Below are 23335 nucleotides of genomic sequence, written 5' to 3' on the forward strand. Positions count from 1 at the left end.
TATTTCTACTAAAAATTACAGATTTAAAAAAAAATTAACATTTATTTATTATTGAGAGACAGAGAGACATAGAGCATGAGACACAGAGGGGTAGAGAGACGGGGAGACACAGAATCTGAAGCAGGCTCCAGGCTCCGAGCTGTCAGCACAGAGCCCGATGCGGGGCTCAAACTCACGAACTGTGAGATCATGACCTGAGCCGAAGTCGGTCGCCTAACCGACTGAGCCACCCAGGTGCCCCCAGAATTACAGATTTTTTAAAAGGGATGACACCAGCACATGTATTAATTTGCTAGTTTTGCCTGGTTCAAAGTGTTATTTGATGAAGGCCTGTGGGTACGACACAATCTTCCCAAATACGGTCTTTACACAGTAACATCCATAAAAAAAACTGTGTCGGGGTGCCTGGGTGGCTCAGTCGGTGAAAGCGTCAACTTCAGCTCAGGTCATGATCTCACAGTCCGTGGGTTCGAGCCCCACGTCAAGCTCTGTGCTGACAGCTCAGAGCCTGGAGCCTGCTTTGGATTCTGTGTCTCCATCTCTTTCTGCCCCTCCCCCACTTGTGCTCTGTCTTCTCTGTCTCTCAAAAATAAATATTAAAAAATGTTTTTTAAAACTTGGGTCTTTGTAACTAGAAGGTTAGAGCAATCAGCTACCTAAGTTTGAGTGACCTGAGTCAAGTTTGTTCCTGGTTGATCATGGTATAATATTGCATACTTGTTTTCAAGCATTTTATAAAGTTTAAGAAACATTTAAAAGGTGGGGGGAAAAGTGATGTTCAATTAGATGGTGTGAACAAAGAAAACTTAGGACATTTTCATAAGGCACTAAGTATTCTTGAGGAGTAGGAGGGAGCGAAACCTGCAGAATCTATTCATTTCTGAAGCTAATTCATCGCAAAGGCTTTTTTGTTCTTGGGAGCTCCATGAAACTTCAGAGTTGGTAAAGACACTGGAGGTCATGTGGTTAACTTACCATAAGATAGAAAGTCTGTACCTAGCATCCCTCATAGGTGGACCTTCTGCCTTTGCAAGATATTATTGGGAGGAAATCACTGGGGGTAATTTCTTGTTGTATTTTACAGAAGCTCTAATATTTGAGAAATAATGTTCCTTTTTACACCGAAATTTCCTAAGTAAATTTCCAAAGCACCTCATCTGTCCCCCCTTCTTAGCCTTTATCACATTTTATGAGGGTCATAAATACAAGTCTTACTTGCAAGATAGGGCTGGGAAATCCTTGAGGAGAAAATTCTATTGCAGTCTCCTCCACCCAGTCATCTTTCACCCATGATTAGTAGTTAATAAATATTTTGGAGTACTTGATTCTGCCAGATCTTCCTGTCATATCTCGACAGTGGCCTAGCAAGTGGTTGTCTTTCCATCCTTCCAACCTTCTTCAGCCCATTTTCTCACATTGCTACTAACTTCTTTCTAAAAACCGGAAGTGTCCATGTTTCTCTTCTGCTCTGTCTGACAAGAAAATTTAAAATCCTTACTAGTGTCCCCACACAATACGAGTAGATCAGCTGTTGTTCATGGGTCTGGAAGCAGAGGAAGCCATTAGTCTTGTGTTTCAAATGGGACTAACTTGGTTACCTCTCTGTCTTTCCTGGTGCTTGAGCAGGTCTCTAAGCCTTCGTGTCTCCATTGGTAAAATGGTTACCTAGGTTGGTTATTAGAATTAATGGCATCATCTACAAAAACATTTTGTAGACTGGTTGAGGCAAACACTAAAACATGAGTTAACCCAGGTGCTAGTGAGATACAGTTTTTATTAAATTTTTGCATTAAAAATTTTTTAACATTGATTTCTTTTTGGAAAATGATCTACATTCAGTTCTTTGGTTAAAAGTTAGACACTGAGTTTCAAGGTTTGCTACTTTAACAAACTTTATATTATAAATTCAGTAGATATTGACAAATCTCCTGAAATAGACTCTACAATATTAGATATTTATAGTCAGAGGTAAAGAACTGCATTCAAATTGCCACACACTTGAAAAAGCGAATTAAAGTTTTATTATTGGTGAAACCTATGCTAAAAAATAAGGTATAAAACTGGTGTGTACTTGGGTTAGACCCAAACCCGTCAAATAGTTTCCCAAATCATGTCAAGTAACTTTGATTTACCATCTATTTCTTTTACTAATGCCAATAATACTAATTCTGCAGTTTGTTTGTTGTGGTCCTCTGAAGTCCATTGTGTTTTATTTATGACTGTGCATTTATAATTATGCAAATATGCATTGCACACAGATTAATTTTATCTGAGCATAATTGTTATGTATGATAAAATAGTCATCCTTTAGTGACCACTCTTTATATTCCTATGTAAGGAGTAACTAATTTAAAATCAGTACCTGGAGGGTATCTGTGTGCAGGAATGGACTGGGGAAAAGTGGAGAGATCCTTGGAATTCCTATGCAATTTTCTATCTGTGTGCCATACTTAAGCTTTGCACAGCCTTGTAAATTACAGTAAGGAAGGGCTAATTTTCTCATCACTTAACTGCTGCCAGGCTGGAGCAGAATATTCTAGCAGATAAATAGCTGTGGCAAAACCACACACATTGTTAATAGTTTAAATTCATGTAGTACAGGCCTTACACAGGTGCCATGTGCAGAACAGATAAGTGGTGGGGAGAGCTGAGCCATTAATTTTTCCATTGAGATGTTGGCAAGGGTGAGGGGTGAGAGGCTATAGGGAAAAGCAAGAGGAGTCTCAGTGGCAGGAATAACATAGCAATATCGATAAATTGAGAGAGACTAAAAGAAGAGACCAAAAGGAACTAACAATTAGTACTACACTCTGAGGTAAACAGCCCTTATCCAGCTAACACAGCTGCCTTTCCTTAGCAGATTGCTGAAAAGTAGTAAGACTTTTCCTGTCTTTCAAGCAATCCAACCCATGCCTTTCCACGTGGAGTTTTTCATGAACAGTTAAAAGCAGCAGCAGATGTCCAAGTTTTTCATGTGTTTTCATAATTCCTATCCTTTTGAATTGTGTCCCATTAAAGAAATTACTTTGTGGTAGCAGTTTCAGTTCTGGTACATAACACTGCCTCACACTGAGTAAGCTCTCAAGAAGTGTTTGTGAAATTAAGAATATGGATGAAGGAATGACAGTACCTGCTGGATAGCAGATGAGGCAAAGTGAGTCAGTCAGTTTGGTCAAAGGGTTGTGATTACTGTCAGAACTTACATTTAAGGAAGGAGAAAAGGTACTGATATAGTGAAAAGTTGTTGATAATAATTTAAAATGATACAGAATAATTATAACAATAGAATAATAGCTATTTGACCTTGCCATGTACTTTAGCAAGGTCAAAGGTTAGGTTAGAGTCAATATATCTTTTATCTTGGAATCTTCGATCTTGGAGAGCTTAAAGTCATCAAGCCATCTGCCTTAGGAACCAGCCACTTGGGTAGGTTTAACTTTGGAGCTAACCCTTGTCATCCTAAAGCATCTCTTTCCACAGATGACTTCTTCCTTCAACATCCTGTTCCCTTGGACTTCCATGAATAACCTCATTTTGCTCCATTTTTTTCTTGCCTCTGACCATTATACCTCAGTATCCTTGGTTTTCTCTTCTTTCCTGCCACCTAAATAAGGCTTTTCCCTAGAGCTCTGTCCTTTGCCCCACCTGATTCCCACTAAATGGCCTCTTTTCTTGGAATCTCTTGTACCCCACATGTGTTTCTCTGGTACCAACCTCTCCCGAGCTCCAGACTTATGTCCGGCTGCATATGTGACATGTTAATTTGGATGACTTCAAGCATCTAAAAAAGTTCTCAGACTAAATCTAGTTGTTTTTTTTTTTTTTATCTCTCATCAATGATAAATTTTCTTGTATTTTTCTTTTAGCTAAAGGTACTGTCTTTTTTTTTTTTTTTAATGTGATCATTCAATCCAGAAAATTGAGAGTCTTCTCCACTCTCCTCCTCAGTTTATCTTGAAATCCTCTGATTCAGTTCCTTTTACAACTCTTGCTTTGGCCTCACACCTTCATCTTTGACCACTGGCTAGTTCAGGCCCATGTATTTTGCCTGGATCATTGCGATAATTTCCTAACTGCTTGTCCTGCCCCCCCTCCCAACTTCTTCCCTTATATTCCATTATCTCTGACAGTCTGCCTTTGCAAAAATGCAAACAGGGTGCTTTGCATTATTTACCAGCAAAATTCTATCTTCAGGATAAACTTTAAAGTTCTTAGCATGGCATCAAATTATTTCAGTAGGCCCCTGACTACCTCTCTCATTTCCTATCCTACTTTTCTTTGCCTTCCATTCTATGTTCTGCTACAATTGTTTGTTGTCAGATGTAGAGTGGCTATTTCGTTTGTGTGCTGCCGCTCAAGGTATTTTCTCTGTCTGAACTTCCTTCTCTTTTTAACCTAATATATTTATATTCATCCGTCTTTGAGTAGCTTAGTTTTTGAAGCTTAATTCTCTAAACAATGAAACCAGTTACTTTGATGTTAGTATTATACTTGGTGCATATTAATATTAAATATGTTACTATGTCTCTGGTTTCATGTTTCCAAATGTGAGCACGGGGAGATTAAAAACCAGGTCTCCTTTATATTTTCATCTGCACAGTTAGCACACAGACATGACATAAATGTTTCTTGAATGGGTACCGAAATGAATATGCTCACTGTTTTGATCTTAGTGGCTATGATTTATCCACTTAAAATTTCTTCTTAGCTTTCTGGACTATTTCCATATGCTATATTCTCTACAATAGATGTTCCATGTCTTCATGACCATTGTTATGTTCCAAAAGAAATTCATGATCTTCTGGGTTGGGTTAACCCTTTTCAGGTATCTATTTTCTTGTGTTATAAAAAGAATCTATGTAATTGAACTTGTTGCCAGTAGATGTACATTAAAATACAGAGTTCACAAGAGTACATGACATTCTCATTAGACACAAAGAATATTTTTTGAGCCATGCTATGGTATTTGAAAAGCAATTAACATATTGCACATTATTCCTGTGAGACACAAACTGTTTCTTTCCCATTTTAATTTGCCTGCTTAAAAAAAGACAGAAAAAGATAGATGAGTTTACACTCAAGGTGTATGCCTTTCCCTTGTGACCAATGAGCCAATTTCCTTTTCATATTTGCAGAATATTGATACAATTATTCTTTCATCAGACATGAAATTTGAGTGTATAACCAGTTTGTGGAAATCATCTAGTAATTTATTAGGTTGATAACAGCAATTAAGTCATAATTGCTTCTGAGAAATATAAATTGACTTTCTGTTTTAAATGGATAATTTAACATTCCAAACCACAGACCTGTAGTGTAACTAATTTCTGGGATAAGAAGTTTGTTTCTCCTATTATTAAACTAAAAAAAAAAAAAATTCAACCTTTGATAATCCAGTAACGAATTACGCAGTTGCTGAATTCTTGGGTTTGTGTTATATCTTCATTCTTTTCCCTTGTTGCTAATTTTTTTTAATATTTATTTATTTTTGAGAGAGAGTGAGAGAGAGAGAGCACGAGCAGGGGAGGCACAGAGAGAGATGGAGACACAGAATCTGAAGCAGGCTCACTCTGAGTTGTCAGCACAGAGCCTGATGCAGGGCTTAAACTCACAAACTGTGAGATCACGACCTGAGCTGAAGTTGGATGTCTAACTGACTGAGCCACCCAGGCGCCCCTAATCTTTTTTATATTTAAGGACATCACAGTGGAGGGAATTTTAGATAGAACTGGGATGTGTTGGTAGGACCATGGATTTTTCAATGATTGGACATGTGAAGACTGTACTTTCAGGGATTGTTTCTAAGGTTTGTCACTAGAGAAGTTTCTGTAAGTGTGGAGTGCCTGAAAGCATGAGGAGGAGGAATAATGTCCCTTCCTGACTGTGAAGCTGACTCTGGGTGTTTCTACAGCTGCCCTTGTCATTGATGATTGTTCCCTCCTCCTTTAGGGGACTAAGAGGAAAGTGGCCCGTTGTCTGAGTAGTTTCTCTAAAAAAAGAAATTAATTAATTATTTATTTATTTATTTATTTATTTATTTATTTATTTATTTATAAATGACGGGATCTAGCAGTGGCCTTGGGACACTGTTATTATTTTTTTTTAACCTTTATTTTTGAGACAGAGAGAGACAGAGCATGAATAGGGGAGGGTCAGAGAGAGGGAGACACAGAATCCAAAGCAGGCTCCAGGCTCCGAGCTGTCAGCACACAGCCTGACGCAGGGCTGTAACTCACAAACTGGGAGATCATGACCTGAGTCGAAGTAGGACACTTAACCAACTGAGCCACCCAGGTGCCCCCTCTAAAAAAGAATTTAAATAAATGTAAAAGACATTCTTTGCCCATAAACCATACAAAAATGCATAGCCAGGCCTAACTTGGCTCATAAGCCATTGCTAAGTGACCCTGGTTTAATCAATCCTGCTTGTGAGACTTTCAAGTATGTGACGTTGCTGCTCTCAGTAACACTCCCCTCTTCACATAAACCGTCTATACTTAGGTGCACACGTTGTGAATGCTTACTGGTGTAGCTTCTACCCTCTGGAAGTTCAGAAAAGCTTTTTCAGATAAATCGGGATCAAGGATTTTACAGTGGCGGTTCACCAACCGGAGGATTTAGTGGCCTCAGCTAGTCTGCCTCACACTGACCACAGAAGTGACATTTATCATCACAAGAGGTGATGTACCCCATGTCGGTAATTCTGAATCTCAAGCTCACTGAGCCACGTCAAATATCAAGGTAGACCAATAGGTGCTTCGCTGACTGAAGGGCCACCCACCTGGATTCATCTGCAAATACTAGGTTCACTACACTGCCATGTAATGCTCTAGAGGCCTTTTGATAAAAGTAGGAAAAATGACATTTTTGTTTATGAACCCTAAATCATCTGTTAATCATCAAGTATTTATCTGCTTGTGTGTGAAGCACTCAGCTGGGTCCAGCTGGGTCCAGAAGATACTGAATTGTAAGGAAAGCTTCCTAACCGGTGTGTGCGCGTTCTCTCTCTCTCTCTCTCTCTCTCTCTCTCTCTCTCTCTCTCTCTCTCAATCTCTCTCTCTCACACACACACACACACCACTAACAATACATAATGTCACATAAGAGTCATATGGGTAGGCTGGATAAATGACAAGGAGTTCAATAATGGGACTTGAGAGAACCTTGTACACGCAGAGGAGTCTTACCTGAGAAGGGTCCAACGGGAGCTTCACAGAAGCAACAAGGAGGAAGGCACTGGAATATTTAACAGAATAATTAACTGTGGGAACACATGAAACATCATGAGGATGGAGTGAGGCAGTCCGGGACTTCTGTGGCTGGATCCAGTGGTTTACGAGGGGAGTCCTGGGGGATGAAGTTTGAGAAGCAGGGACTGGTGTCAAATTGTTGAGAATCCTGAGGGCCGGGGTGGGGGGGACCTTGAACATGAAGTAATCATTGTGAGCTTGAATTTCTTTTGGCTATACTTGCTGAAAATGACATCCTGATTGGAGGAAAATTGTAACACATAGCTTAGTTATATAGGGGATTTTGACATATTTTCAAAGAGATGATAGAAATAGAGAACCACCAGGTGAGATTATAGCATCCTAAATTGTCAGATGGTTGGTGATTAGGTAGTTGGGGAGGCATTGACGATTTGGGGCCAGTGGGGTAATATGATTCAACAGAATTTTGAGAGTGGTTTGTTGGGGGGAAAAGAGTTGCACAAGGAAAGAGACGAATTTGGAGTCTTGATGGTGGAATCAATGGGAGGTGATAGTGGTCTGAATAGGGAATGGAGAACATAATGACAATGGAAATATGGAAAGCATTGAGCTCTCTAAGAAAGAGGTATTGAGAGAACTTCTGAGGACAAGGAGCAGGACCTTGCGATATACCAGCTACTGGGGTAGAGTGAGGAAGAAGAAATGAGGAAGAAACAAGAGGAGGAGCCCTGAGAGGGGTATAAGGAGAACCACAGTAAAGCAGAGCTTGTTAAGCATAGGCGAGTCAACTTGAGGAGTGGATGGCAAATTGTGGTAAGTCCCACATGCAGGGCAGAGAGGATGAGAGCTGAATTAAAAAGATGGTTGGGGCACCTGGGTGGCTCAGTCAGTTAGTCACCCTGCTTTTGATTTTGGCTCAGGTTGTGATCTCACAGTTTCTGGTATAGAGCCCTGCATTGCCCAGTCTCTTTGCTGGCATCACGGAGACTGCTTGGGATTCTCTCTCTCCTCTTTCAAAATAAATAAATAACCTTAAAACAAAAAAGTTGACAATGTAGAGATTTGAAGGAGAGAAAAGAGACTGTGACTGTATTTTCAGCAAGAGGGTAAAGTAAGTTTTCTTTTTTTGGCTCTCTAAATATTTGATTCAATTAAATGCATTTTGGACACTGGCTTTCCTGTCAGTCCATAAGGTAAAACTAAGGATGATTACCTTTGCCCTGCTTTACTGTGGTTAGTTGTCAGCCACTCTTCTGGTCAGAACTTGAAACTATGGTCATGAAATGCCCACAGCAACTCAGCAACATTCACAGGTGGAATTAGGGAAAATGCAGCCAGCTTCCACTGGCCTACAACGTCAGGTAGGGACATCCCATAACTGGACTTTCACTCATTGTTTTTTGTGCATTAACTTTAGTAAATAACTCTGTCTTCCTAAATAATCAGTTTCTCCTCTCAGATGAAATTCCTGTGCACTTAGATTTCTCTTAAAAAAAATTAAATATCTAAGAATAAAACGTGCTGTATAATTATCAAGTCATTATCATTGTCATTTATTTCCGATTAAACTGAGCTGTTTAATTGCAAATAATATCTTAAGTAGATAAATGGAATAATTAGTTATTTTTAAGTATATGCCTGAGAAGAAAGAGAGGAAATCAATAAGGTACTGTGCAATTTTAAAATTAAGTCAAATCTAAAACGGAGGTTAGAGGTTTTTTGTTTGTTTGTTTTTGTAGCTTAATAAAACATAGATAATTAAAACTCAAAGTCCTTACTGTTTTCCACTCCAAATGTTACCTCAATTAGGCCAAGAGAAACTTTTCGTGTAAAGATAGAAAGATTCTCATCAGGAGAGCTTGGCACAGAATGAAAAGATGAAAATGTTTCTGTGTTAATTATTGATACACTACAGGGAGAATGAATGTTCAACACTGAACGAATAACATGCTTTTGATTTAGAAGCCCCAGTTAATTTATTAAAGTGGTCTTGATTTATGCTTTTATCTTAGACTTCAGTCTTTAAAAGAAGTATTTAAGGCACTTGGAGTCAGAATTATGATCATGCTTCATTGTCCATAGCTGGCTTTCATCCTCCATTGTCAGTGCTATGAAATTCCATTATTTTCCCTTTGTCAGTAGACATTTTAATGGGCAACTCAGAGACTGCCTTGGGGGTTACTAGTCAGATATTGTTAAGGGGATAACCTCGTTTAGATAACACTGTAGTAAATAGTTAATAGGTATTGCCAGGATTTGCTCACTTGTTTTGTTTCTGATTGCATCAGTATTTCACAATAATTAATACAGCAATAACATTAGATGTGTTAACACACCTTAATCCCACTAGGGCTCTCTGAGACCTTCTGTGATCTAGACCATTTCTAAGAGGCATGAAGCTGTAAACTAACCCAAAACTTGGGTTTCCCTAGGCACACTCAGTCTCTTCAAATTTCACCGAGGCTAAGGCCCTGTGGCCGCCAGACAAAACGGCCTTGTACTCTTTCAAAACAGAGGGACTGTCGAATTTTAAACTAGGGAGACAGGGAGGAAGGAAGGAAGGAAGGGCTGTGGTAGAAGTGAAACAGGACCTGCCCAGTGATCCCAGAGACCAGGTGAACGACTTAAATCTGCAGAGGCAAATAGGAGAGTGAACGGAGGATGAAGGTACAGGGGAAAGGAAGTGAAGACACGTACACATTGTTCTCTTTTCCTGGGAAAAGCTCAGAATAATTAAAGGAGACATAGTGCCTCACTTAACCATGCCTTGTTCTTGAGATTTCCTGATTAACTGCTTTAATTACTTCATATCAGAATGACTTGCTTCTTTAGAAGAATGAGTCTGACTGATGTTATCTTCCTTCATATATTTTTTTAAGATCTTCAGAAAAGGAAAGTGAATAACTGCACAAAGGCCTGTTGACTTTGTTTCCTACTTGTTTGATTCAGAATAGTTACGTTGCACAGCAGCTGGTGAGGGTCTGGTGTATATGGTGTATATGAGGTAGAACAGTACAAGTTATTTTTTTTTTTTTTTGGTTGCTACCTTGAACTATGAAGGTAGTAAAAATCCCAGGACACATTTATCTTCCCGGGTTGTCACAGACAACTAAGAGCCACAGGATTTTCTCATACCACTAGCATTTGCTTTTTGCCTTTTCCATGTTTATAAGATTAGACTTGGGGCAATGAATCATTAAATCAGTACATAATTTATTTCATAAAACTGTTTTCTTTTTTGGAATTTTCAAAATTCTGTATGTATTTGAGATGACTAAGTTATTATCTAAAGGGTTTAACTGACATTGAGAGCCAGAAAATCTGAAGATCATAAGTAAAATTTTGTCCCACTTTTCAACAAGCAGTTTCTTGGTTCCTAAAGAAAAAAAAAGTTTGACCTTTCTCATCTGGGCATTAAGAATCGTGGGAACTTAATATGTGGGTATAAAACCACTCCATTGGAGTTAGGTATATGCTAGAGCCTTTCTTTTTCTTCCTTTTTTAATGTTTATTTTTAAGAGAGAGAGACACAGAGGACGAGCAGGGGAGGGGCAGAGAGGGGAGGACACAAAATCTGAAGCAGGCTCTAGGCTGACAGCAGCAAGCCCCATTCGGAGCTCAAACCGTGAGGTCATGACCTGAGCCGAAGTCAGACACTTAACCCACTGAGCCACCCAGGTGCCCCTATGCTAGAGTCTTTCTTCTGGTGTAACTGTAGCTAAACACTTTACTGTTATGCTCCAGATTTTACTTGGTATGTCATGCTTGCTCAGTTATGGCTTTGAGTGCAATTAGATACAAATTCAGCTTAAAGATAGTTAATTCCTGGCCAAAGAAAGACTAAGATATATTTGTGTTTCACCTCTTGGTAGGACAAACATAAATACATGCACACTACTTTGAAACAGGTGAGTAATTACGAATAGGATGAACTAGCATTTGAGAGCTTTTATCCCTGGTAATCGTTGACTGTTTGCATACCTTCTTAAAGTGTATAAAACAACCATGCACTACCCCCATTGAGTATCTGAGATGGAGAAGTGGTTATTTCATTAATTTCCTCATGGTGATTTGCATCATGCGTGCCAAAGGATACATGAAAGAAACAATGTAATGCAGTGGCTACATCATAGACTCTGGAGCTGTAGGGAATGTGTTGCAATTTCAGCTCTGCATTTTGCTCTGAGGCTGGACAATTACTTCTCCCCTTAAGCACATTATTTGCTTCCTCTAATGGACATCTAAGTGCATTTTTTTCCTTGTTTTGTTTTGCAATTCTTGTTATTGTAAATTGGGTCTTACCATCAGATATTCCTTGTATATATGAAGGCAGTTAATTTTGCATATTGATACAAGTGGCTTTATGAAAAAATTAATTTGTAGTGAGTTTTTGGTTGATTCTTATTTTTTTCCAAGTTAATAGGTATAACATCTCCAAAAATTATTTTATCTTCTTCTTTCAACTTTAAAAAAAATTTTTTTTTAACGTTTATTCATTTTTTTATAGAGACAGAGCATGAGTGGGGGAGGGGCAGAGAGAGAGAGACACACAGAATCTGAAGCAGGCCCCAGGCTCCGAACTATAGCACAGAGCCTGATGCGGGGCTTGAATGCACGGACCCTGAGATCATGACCTGAGCCGGATTGGACGCCCAACCGACTGAGCCACCCAGGCACCCCTTCTTTCAACTTTTAATGCCCTTCTTTACCTTTCCTAATTGTGTTTTTTAGAACCTTCAGAAAGATATTAAATAATTTTTATAAATTTGCAATTTTTTTGTTTTGTTTCAACATTAGTCAGATTGCTTCTATTATTTTACATTGAGTCTGTGTCTTTTGGATTAATGTATTTGTAAATATGTACAGCCCACAGATATGCACACCTAAACGCCTGATTTATCACCAGTAACTTCTTAGCTTTCAAACTCAATGGGTATTTTCAGTCTTGATCTTACTTGCTCTCTTTGTAGACTTCCCTACTGTTTTCCCTTGTCAACTGTGCTCATGAAATCTCTGGGATCTAGTCAGAACTCTGTGGCCATTCTTAGTATCATTTGTGAGCTCCTTTTGTCTACTATACATTGAGGGCTTCCTGATGTTGTGTCTTGGACTCACTATTCATGCTGTTATTTTCCCTGGGGATATCGTATCCATTTTCATGGCTTCTGCTCCCGCCTTTATTCTGATGGTCCTGCATCTCTATAGATGGCCCTTTTTCATACCCTTACAGCCAACTTTCCACCAGACTTTTCCATGTAAATGAAACACAGGCATGTTAAACCTACTCTTCTTCACCTGCTATCTTTTATGATTGTCAAGGTCAGCAAATGTTTTCTTAAAGGATCAGTCGTAAATATTCCAAGCTTTGTGGGCCACACGGTCTCTGTCCAAACGTTTCAGTTCTGCCATTGTAGTGTGAAAATGGCCAGTATGTAAATGAACAGGCCTGGTTGTGTTCTAATAAAACTTTATTTACAAAATAGGAAGCTGACATCCAGGATATAGCTTGCTGGCTCCTGCCCTGTGCATGTTGCCCATGCTATAAATTTAGGTTTTATCTTTGATGGTTTCTTCTTTATTCTCATAGCATGTATATCTTCAAATTTTGCAGGTTGAATTGTGTCCTGCAATATGTACTCTTTATCTGCATAAATACAATCTTGTACTCTCCCCATTTTGGGGGGGGGGGTTCTAAAGGCTTGGCAGTTGCTCTGAAGAATTCTACTTTTAGTCCTGCCAAAGCTAATTCCCTAACTGCCAGAGGAAGCTTTCTAAAACCAACCAGGATTATATGACTCTCATGTTTCAAACTCTTGATGACTCTTCATTGTCTGAAGTAGGGTTGACAAAGTGAAAGCTTGCTAACATGGCATAGAAGTCTCTCAGAATATGGCTGGGCTCTTTTCACAAACTCTGTCTCCTATTCCTATTTTGGTCCATTCACATCTTTGGAGAAGCAGATGCCAAGGTAAGTGGGATCAGATACATAAGATTTTCCTGTGAAGGGTAAAGTGGGAGAGGACCAGCAGAATCAGCTGAGAGAGATTTTTGACTGAAGTGCAGGTCAAACACTTGTGCAAGGAGAGCAAGAAGAAACGGATTTTGTAGGAAGAGCCTCAACACAGTTGTGACAATGTCTCAAGCCAGAGGAAAATCCAGAGCAGGAGCAGAGGTTGCCTGTTGGGCAAGTCCCCATCATGCAAAAGCGGCCTGATTGGGCTTGGCAATTGACAAAGGCTACCTGGGGTCAAGTGTGGCTTCTTATGGAACGGTGATGGATCTATAGGTGCACAGATGGAAGCAGTCCATTAACTGTGCTCATGTGGAAGTTTCTCTTAAAGGAGAACTGATTGGGGCACCTCCATGGCACCAAACCTGTGACTTCATGCTTGACACTTCAGCTTCAATAAACCTCTTGTGATATTCTTCATAAGCCATGATATCCTTCATCTCCATGCATTTGTTCCCAATTCCTGCCCCTGACTTTGCTTGGTCAAGTACTTTTCCTGCTTCATGCCTCAGCTAAGGGATAATCTCCGGAAACATGTCTTTACCTCCCACCTCCCAAATTGCCATTACTCAGTGATCCCTCAGCATTATTGGTATGTTCTCCAAATTAGGATTGGTTGTGCATGCTTTTGGTTTTATTTTTGAGTGGACAGTAAACCTCTTGAAATAAAGGATTATTTAGTCTCTGCCTTCAGATATCCATACCAACTGATGCCAATTTTGGAATGAATGGTTGTACTCTCAGTTAGTTATTGGACAAGATGACCCACACGACACAAAACAGTATGACAGATGATACTCATGCCATTATATTTGGTTTAGGAGAGTTGCATAGCTGACGTATTAAATAGTTTTTTTTTTTATGATTGTGATTAATGAGAATCATTTCAGTCAATTGTGGGCAATCTGATATAGCAATGCTGGGCTTAAAGTCAAAAGACTTTTGTTCAAATCCTGAGGTCAAATCTGAATGACCATGGCACAGCATCCCTGGTGTCATTTTTTTCTCTTCCATTAGAGATAGTAATATCAAGAGCACAGAATCGTAGACCTCTCAAACCATTTGTAATGTATACAGCCTCTTGCTTTACAAAGGTCTCTTGGCTGCCTCCTACTGTACCAGCCTGCATCAGGCATGACTCATTATCCCATGATTGTACTGAAACCGAGATCACATAACTCCCTGTAGAGAGAATGGACGATAGCTGTGATTCAAAAGCAGGTGTCTTCTAATAACGGTATGTGAGGGGAAGAAGGTATATGTATTATTCTGGGTACTGGTCTTAAACTGTATGGACTCATAAATTATTTCAGATTAAATTTTTTATAGAATTCAACAGTAGAAATAATGGGAGATCAATTATGTAATAGACCATTACTGCACTGACCTACTTGATGGAAGAATAGTATCCTAGCCTTCTTTGCTTAGGGATGAATTGTTGTGGCTGCTGTCTTTAAAGCTCTTCTTTCCAATTGCCACTCCTTAACCTGTAAGAATGAAACAATCATTTTCTAAAAGTAAAGATGTTAATAAAGAACACAATAAGTAAAACTCACAAAACACAAAATATTATGCAAGTCAAAAAAAGCAGAATAAAAATAGAGGACATAGAAAGAAATTAAAGTCTCATTTTTAAAAAGAAAAAGATTGAGAAATGTAGGCCTGCCATTTTAAAATGAGCTAAAATGACAATAGAAGATGGAACTAAGAGATCAAAAGGATAAAAAGATTAAATGAACTTAAAGAAGGCAAACAAGAGACTTAGACATTTAAAATGTAAAATCTCAGTGGATTAAAATAAGAATAGTAGGAAACAGTATAAAATTCTATCACAGGGGCGCACCTTTGTCTAAAGGGAGAGAGAAAGCCTTGGCCTTGCCCTTCTCTGGTGTTAGCATGTTACCAACTTAAAATACTCCATGACCAGGAGGAGAGTTTTGATCCAGAACGCTGCTACGCCCCTTCCTACCAGAAGAGGGCAGCCGCACAGAGAGTCGAAGACAGGCTGTACTGATGCAGGAAAGAGGCTTTTTACCTGTCTGAAATGACCCTGAAGTGTGCTAGCAGAGACACCTGCTAGGTGTTTGTCATTCCCAAATACTGCAGAAGCAAATATTTCTCCCTCTCTCAGCTTTGACATTCATTCTTTCTATTTCTTGATCAGGATTCAGTTCAAGGAGTTTTTTTTCCTATTGCTTTAGCAACTATAAATAGAGTCTTTTCTTCTAGTCCTTAAGCCTCTGGATTCATTTGGCTGTGTGTGTGTGTGCGTGTTTTCTTATTTTTAAAGCCTGTTTGAGATCTGGCCAGTTTTCTGAACACATACCCATCATCCACACAACCAACCCATGCGCCATCCCTTACACCACACATCATCCCCCTCCGCCCATTACATACAACATAAAGCCACCCACTCAGAAACACACATAGGCAATGCACACACACCCATGCACACTTCCCTTTACCTTTATGCCTGTTCTCTCCTGAGTGGCTTCTCCCTGGCAGCCCTTCCTGTCTATCGTTGCAATGCTTCCTGTCTCCACCCCAGATACAGAAGAGAATATTGTACATTTACTGTTTCTTTTCCGGGGAAATTGTTTGAAACGTTTTTCCCCTGTAATCTATAAATAATGAATAATTCCATTAGAAATGTGATGAACAGTGTAATTTTTATGCGGCGTTTTTCAAGCTCACTGCCTTGGTGCATTTACTCTCATGACAGCCTTGGGTCGTGGCAAGGGGGAAGATCATTCTGCTGACGTTTCCATGTTTCCTAAAGTGTGTTGGGTTGTCCTAGGTAATGCATACATTGTAAACGGAACCCTCTCTTTACTCAAACAGGTCTGAGGAATGCTGCTGTAAACTGACTCCTTTAATGCATAACTCCCCTAAAGCATGTCATGTGATAATTTCCTCTGAGCCTTGCAGTATTTTCAAAACATATTGGCCAGGGAAACCTTATTTTTTCATCAAAACATTACATCTCTAAGCTCAGTGTTCCGTGGAAAATAATTTAGGAAGTAATGTTCTAATGACAGTAGTACATTTTCCTCTGTTCTGCAGAGAAACTGTTTCACAGTTGCTCTTACTGAAGAGTTCAGATTTACCTCTGTATATTTCCATCAAATTGGCACTTCTTTATATTTTTAGTACAACATATAATAAAAAAAAAAATCTGTGATAGAACTGGTATATGATGCTGAAGAGTCTCCTGAAACCTCTAAGCAGAACGAATGATTTTCGTTATGTTTTATGTGAATAGGAGTTTCTGCAAAAGAGTTCTTAGAGGGGCACCTGGCTGACTCAGTCGGTTGAGCATCTGACTCTTGATTTTGGCTCAGGTCATGATCCCACGGTCGTTGGATGGAACCTCACATCAGGCCCTACCCTGAGCCTGGAGCCTGCTTGGGATATTCCTTGTGTCTCTCTGTCTCTCCTTCTCTCCCTTCTCTCTCTCCCTCTGCCCCTCTTCTCTGCTCATGCACATGTGCTATCTCTCTAAAAGAAAAAAAATTCTTTGAAGATCAATAATCTCTATAAAAGAAAATAGTCTGATTATATCTTCATCAGGTGTTTAGTTAGAATATCAGTACTTAATGCATGTTACATGATAAAATTATCATAAATGCATTAATCAAAAGCAGTAGAAAGAGGGAGTGAGAAAGAGAATTCAAAGGGATGCCCTTGGGAAGAGTCACTGTGGACACAGCTCTGGTACAGATAGCCAGTGTGGCAGGAACACCAATGTTCTCCTTTCAGCCTTCCTTTGGGAATCTCCCATCATGATATACCCTGCAAAGCCATCCACTATACTGAAGCCTCTTCATGATTTTTTGACACTGTTGGGAGGGTTACTAGTGTACAAGATACAGGGTCTGAGTAGCACTATTCTGAGTTAAGTAAGAAGCTTCTTCTTTCTAAGATCTAAGCGCAAATGTGAAGCTGGTCTTTAAGCCAAAACCCACTACAGGATAGCTTATCTTCTGTTTGCACAAGCTCGTGCGTTTGCCTTCTACACTGAAGAGAGAGCTTTGATCAATGAGTAATTACCTAGGAAATCCAAGATGCCAGGGGACCTCAGACCTTGTCTCTGTCTAGTGGATGCTTCTTTCTTCCAAGTCACCACCTGCTTGCACTCATTCCTCAGGACCTCCTAGCCTTTGTGCTGACAGCATCTTCCTTTATAACAGGAATCAGAGAGTCAGAGCCACTGATGTGTTGAGCACAAATTTCAGCAACTACCTTAGGATACTTTGGAGGGTCAGGGCACACTTTACCAGAGCACATAGTCAAACTTATTTAGTAAAAACTAAGCAATTATTTTATATTCCTTTAGAAGAAAATCACACAAGTGTCTTTCATAGTCTCCACTGTCTTTTTAGCACTAAGCACTCTAGTAGGCAATACGAGTTTTTAAAATTTGACGAACATTTAAGGAATTATGTGGTCAAAGGACATAGCAATGAAATGGCAGTCCTGCCATAGGATCCTAGGGTCGTTAGACCATTGACTCCATTACCACCACTCCAGTCCTTGGACCTCTGAGTGTGTATCTCCAGTGAACGTGAGCATACCATTTGCTACAGCAGGTCTTTGCACTCTACTTAACGTTGTTAGAATGATCTTCCTTGTTCTGAGCAGAAAAGGGGTCCCCAGTGGAAACCAACCATTGGGAAAAGTCCGCTTTGCCTCTATTTCATGTTATCACATGCTTCATGTGTCTCCACTCCCTTGACTTGCTGAGAATAATATTCTCCAGGTTCTGCTATTTCTCTATCTTTGATCTCCTTTTTTAAAAATTCTTTTTTAATGTTTTTATTTATTTTTTGAGACGGTGTGAGCAGGGGAGGGGCAGAGAGAGAGGGAGACACAGAATCCAAAGCAAGCTCCAGGCTCTGAGCTGTCAGCACAGAGCCCGATGCGGGGATCGAACCCATGAACTGTTAGATCATGACCTGAGCCGAAGTCAGACGCTCAACCGACTGAGCCACCCAGGGGCCTCTATGGTCTCCTTTATTGACTCCCATCCTTCTGCACCCCCCAGGAATTGGTATTCATTGGGTCTTATTTAATTTTATTATTCCATTCACATTATTAGTATGTCAGTTACTGCCTTGTGTCCCGATAACCCTAATGATTCCCAGGTCCTCATACAGGTTAATCTGTCTCTTGAATTCTGGATACATATTTCTGTCCACCACTGGATATCCCCACTTAGGTGTTTCCAAGCTCCTCAGACTTAGCAGGGGCAAAGTGAAGCTTAAATTCTCTGCAACACTTTCATGTAAAGAAGTATCTCTATTTTCCCCTTAGGTAGGCTCCTTCAGAACATGCTAGTGTCTCTATCATGATGCTGTCAATTAACTGTGACAAATTCCACATACGTACAATGAAGCTTTTTCTAGAACACTAGTTTTTTATACAAAATATGTTTATGTCTAGTGGGAAGTAACCTGTACAGTATCTGTCCACTGGATGCTATTTGCCAAGGTTTCACAAGGCTTCCTTTGTTGGGATTCCCCACTTCTCATGAAGTAGATAGAACATGTACACTAGTCACCACTAATGCATCTTTAAGTTATTGATTACAAATCATGTTCAGCTCTGGGCCTCTAAAATCTTCCCTTAATCCTTCAAAGTGCTACAATAAAGTTTGCTTTCCCTGAAGGCTATGCATGTAAAAAAAAAAACAAAAAAACAAAAAGCAAAAACCTGTGTCTCAATCTCATTTGAAAACTCTTTGATTGAGGATAGCCTTTTCCAAGAATATGTTCTTGAAACAAGATGTGCTGTTTTCTCCCTGAAGATTAGATTTAGGGGAGAGTCTCTTACAGACAGTTGCTACTTGGTCAAGGCCACCTTGGTGTCTCTCAAAGCAACCAGCTACTTCTCTTGGAGAGTCTTGCCTTGGATATTTCTGGTTTAGAAAACAGTGTGCAAAGGCAGTCGTCTCTTCTCTAATTCTTTCATGGTGCTGCTTTCAGAATAAGATAATCCTGGACCCCATGACGTTCAGCGAGGCCAGGTTCCGGCCGTCCCTAGAGGAGAGGCTGGAGAGCATCATCAGTGGCGCGGCGCTCATGGCAGACTCGTCCTGCACACGTGATGACCGGCGCGAGAGGATCGTGGCCGAGTGCAATGCCGTCCGGCAGGCGCTCCAGGACCTGCTCAGCGAGTACATGAACAACGTAAGTCCCGGGCTCCGGGGCTCCACGTCTGGTGGGTTTGGGCACTGTCTGGTGGCTTTTAGGAAAGCGTACATAGCAGGAAGAGGGGACAGGTATTTTCTGGAGAGAGTCAGGTGAGACTGAAGAACCACTTAGGGAGGGTAGTGTCCTGAGCTCAGCTCAGGATGCACTGTTAGCAGAGAAGAGAGTGGTGGAAGAGACTTGTTGTGAAAACTTTGGCTGTTTACTTGAATGATTTTGTGGTCATTTTGATGGCTGACCCTGGATTGAGGTAAGATGGCAATTGGTAAAAAATGGATGATGGATGGAAATGACTGAGGATCTAATGAAGTCTTCCTGTACAAAGGGTGGCTATAGATGCTCATCGTCATCCTTAGGAGGCATTGATAAGCATAATAGGTTATCAAATGTTTATACAGGCTTGGTTTAGGTGGAAAGGTTCCACTGGCAATGCAACATGAAGGAAGTATTGATTCATTGTGCAGCTGGAAGTCCTTATGAGAATCAATCTCTAGGCCTTCAAATGGGTATTAGTGATATCCAGCGATTTTGCAGCACAGGCAGTAGCTGTCCTCTCCTACAATTGTAAAGTGGGATGGTCGTTACAGACCTGAAAACTATGCAGAGAAGATGAAATCCATATTCTTGGTTGTGAAAGGCACTGAATTGTGTTTGTATTGATTTGCTACCTTCATTCAGCTAAGATTATGTGGGTGGTGCCCACTGCTTACAACCATGAATGATCTGGAGTTTCTCCTGTCCTGGACTCCTAGGTTTGAGAGAATTCAGCACAAAGTGGCAAAATGTAGGTACAGTGAGGTCTTGACATCACATGTTGAAGGAATGCTCTGTATGGTGGTTGAGCAGGGACACTGGAAATCTGCTCATGGCTCTTGAAGCCCATGCTGGGTCCTGTTGGAGCACCATGAGGCAGCACTGAGACAATGCAGTCAACCCTGGCCTCCCTCCAGCCCAATACTTCTTATTACCTGCCCCCAACCCTGCTGACCTGCAGCCTACGGGTAGAGCCAGGAGTCAGCATTGACAGGAACTGTCTGCTCCTGCCAGACTCCAGAGAGCTTTGACCTAGAAAACAAAAAGATGTAGAATGTCCTACAACCTGAAAACCAAAAATCTGTCTCCTTTCCATCAACCTTCAGATTCTTTGATTTCGGAAGACTTGCCCCTTTCCAGCACACAAAGAATAAGGTATGGATGTCTAATGTGGATGCTTATGAGGATTTCTCCATATGACAATGGATGGCCAATACTTTCTGCGACTTTGGTTTATGGGTGCTACGCTGAGTAAAGCTAGAAATATTGACTGCCACTGTCTCCTATGCTGAGTGAATTTTTTGAATAGTGGATTTAACAAGAAAGAATGCTTATAAAATCTGGGACTCTATGTTTGTTGTTTTTAACAGAATAGTGGTAGGTTACTTACTTGCATATGGAATTTGGTTTATAGTAAGGCATACTGGTATTTCTATCCATGAAGAATTATTGCCCAAGAAGAAGTAGAAACAGAGATCACAGTGATGCTTAAGATGTCAATATGAATAACTCAGGGGAAAAAAAGTATATTCCTGTGAATAGTAATCACAGAACGTGACTAAACGAGAATTGATTGAGAAGTGACATGCAATTTTCAGGTTGGTGTCTAGAATCCTGTGAAGTAGAAGTTTTTTTCTTTCAGTGTAAACTCCTATAGATCAGCAGAGCTATGGATTTTTGTATTTTATTGACTCTAGGTGCTTGTTTTTCTCTTCACAACCTTGTGATACAGGAATGTTTTGTATTTTGTGTTATGAAAACTTGGTTTCTACTTTGATAAGGTTACAGATAATACATGGGCGGGTTTAGTGCTTAAATTTCAATGTGTGCAAATTCTCTTCACTTTGAACCATCAGGATCAAAGCCTTGAGCTAAAATACCTCCTATTGACTTTGATGTAAACTGTGTAACTTCACGCTTCTTTGGTGATTTCCAGGTAGAACTGGATGCAGCTGCATCAGCTTTATATATCTCCCCGGTGCTCTCATTTGTACTTTGAAAATACCAATTTATGTTTGGGTATGGCATATAGGACTACAAACCCCACATACACTTCTATGCCTTGACTGGAAAGTCTATTGTATTTAACAGTAACCAGTATATTAGTGGTGCCTAGGCTGTTGGTTATAAGACACTTCTTTTTAACGTTTGTGAGTTCTGGGAGTAAATGTATTATCAAATTATCACTGCAGATTTTCATCTTAATGAGCTAAATAATATCATTAGGATAAAGTATTACATAGAGAAGAAAAGATTTAAAAATGGGCATAACTGAGACTTGAGGATTCTAAAAATGTCCTGATCTTTCACTGATGAACATTCAACTTGTGAAGCTCACCTGTAGGCAAAGCTGTTCTAGAATCTCAGAAATGCCGAGCCATATCCAGTGCAGGGAGATGGAGACTGGCAGGGAGAGCTGTGTACTAAGTGATTAGGGGAAGGTGTCTGCATGGGCCATGTGCCATGGGTTCCATGGAGCTCAGGAGCTAGCATTGTGCGTTAGCTATTTTCACAAAGGTACATACAAATTGGTGTGTGTGTGTGTGTGTGTGTGTGTGTGTGTGTGTGTGATTTGAAGATGTAACAAAAATCAGGCACTTCAGAGAAACTGGTAAGAGAAAAAAGCACTGGGTAAACAGATGCGTGTGGCAAAAATTATGGTCACAGAGTATGGCTGTGATAGAAAATAAAAGCCCTGCGTCGCCTTGTTTTGTCAAGTTGGTGATGTAAGCCCAAATGAGAAGGTTCTTTAAAGAATCCTCCTTTAAATAGAATGTATTTGTCCATATTTGAAGACTGATAATGACTCTTTCTCCAAAAGATGTGTGGCCTTTGGATGAGTGCCATCAGAGTGGTGCTTGGAGTATTATGCTGAGTACTATAAATAGTGCCAAATTATAATGAAGACATAAACTTTTCTCTGTAACTTACAATTTTAGACAGTTTTTTTTCCTGTGGCAGTAAATTTTTTTCATTAAAAAATCTTAAAAGTGGTCCTAAGATAGGCAACAATTAGACATGGTATTTTATTGATAAGGATTTTATGGTGGGTTCAAATATTATATCCATTCAACAAATGTGTTTTGGCTACTTTGGGCCAGGCACTGTTCTAAGTTCCTGGCTTATAGAAGGGAATAAAATAGACAAAATTCTCTGTTCTCTACCCTCTAGTTGGGGGAGACAATAAGTTGCACCAAGGCCCTCTCAGATGATGACAAGTGACACAGGAGAATGTAAAACAGGGAGACAGAGAGCATGGGGTGTGGCTGTAAATAAGGATGGCCTGGAAAGTGTTCATTGAGCAGATACTTTTGTTCGAAGACCTTCTGGAGGTGAGGGAGCAAAGAGCACTTGAAGTGAAAGTAACAGCAAGATTAAGCACCTTGGGAGCAGGTGCCAAGGAACCTTCATGGGCCCACGATCATGGTTGTTAGGAATGAGTGGGGCCAGCAGAAAGCAGTTCTGCAAGGTTACAATGTGTCTGACTACCCAGGGCTTGTGCTGCGTTCCATGGAATTTGACTTTCACTTTAATGGAATGGGAATTCATTTGGAGAGTGTTGGGAAGAAATGTGTCTGTTTTATGAACACAAAATGGACATCGATCCGTGTGAATGGCCGTTGCGGCTCTAACAGCCACCCTGTGTGGTATCTTTAGTTGGTATGTTCATCTGGCTTTGCTTGCACAGAAAATTCCGATTTTCTCAGGTGTAACCATTTGTAAAGAGCTCACTTTGCCATGCCTGGATACTTTGCTAGACAGATTGCATTTGGAAAGGGAGCGAAGTAGAAAAATTTTGTTTCAAAGTTGTATCACCAAAAATATCCAACTACTCACATTCTTATAAAAGACTAGCAAAGGATAGTAGTCTC

The 23335-nt window shown here is 40.0% G+C and overlaps 1 protein-coding gene and 1 non-coding gene across 6 annotated transcripts in view; both read left to right on the forward strand.

Annotated features, from left to right (window-relative positions):
- CTNNA2 (catenin alpha 2) overlaps window positions 1-23335 on the forward strand; it is a 1092768-nt gene that overhangs the window by 363761 nt on the left and 705672 nt on the right. For all 5 annotated transcript variants that reach the window (XM_027072095.2, XM_027072097.2, XM_027072096.2 and 2 more), the window contains one exon: window positions 19206-19409. In XM_027072095.2, coding sequence (XP_026927896.1) covers window positions 19206-19409 — 204 coding nt within the window. The remainder of the gene's footprint in view (window positions 1-19205; window positions 19410-23335) is intronic.
- LOC113603313 (small nucleolar RNA U3) lies at window positions 5777-5985 on the forward strand. Its single transcript, XR_003424893.1, has one exon. It is a non-coding gene; the product is annotated as a small nucleolar RNA U3 (small nucleolar RNA).

This window comes from Acinonyx jubatus, chromosome A3, assembly GCF_027475565.1.
Source record: "Acinonyx jubatus isolate Ajub_Pintada_27869175 chromosome A3, VMU_Ajub_asm_v1.0, whole genome shotgun sequence".
NCBI lineage: Eukaryota > Metazoa > Chordata > Mammalia > Carnivora > Felidae > Acinonyx > Acinonyx jubatus.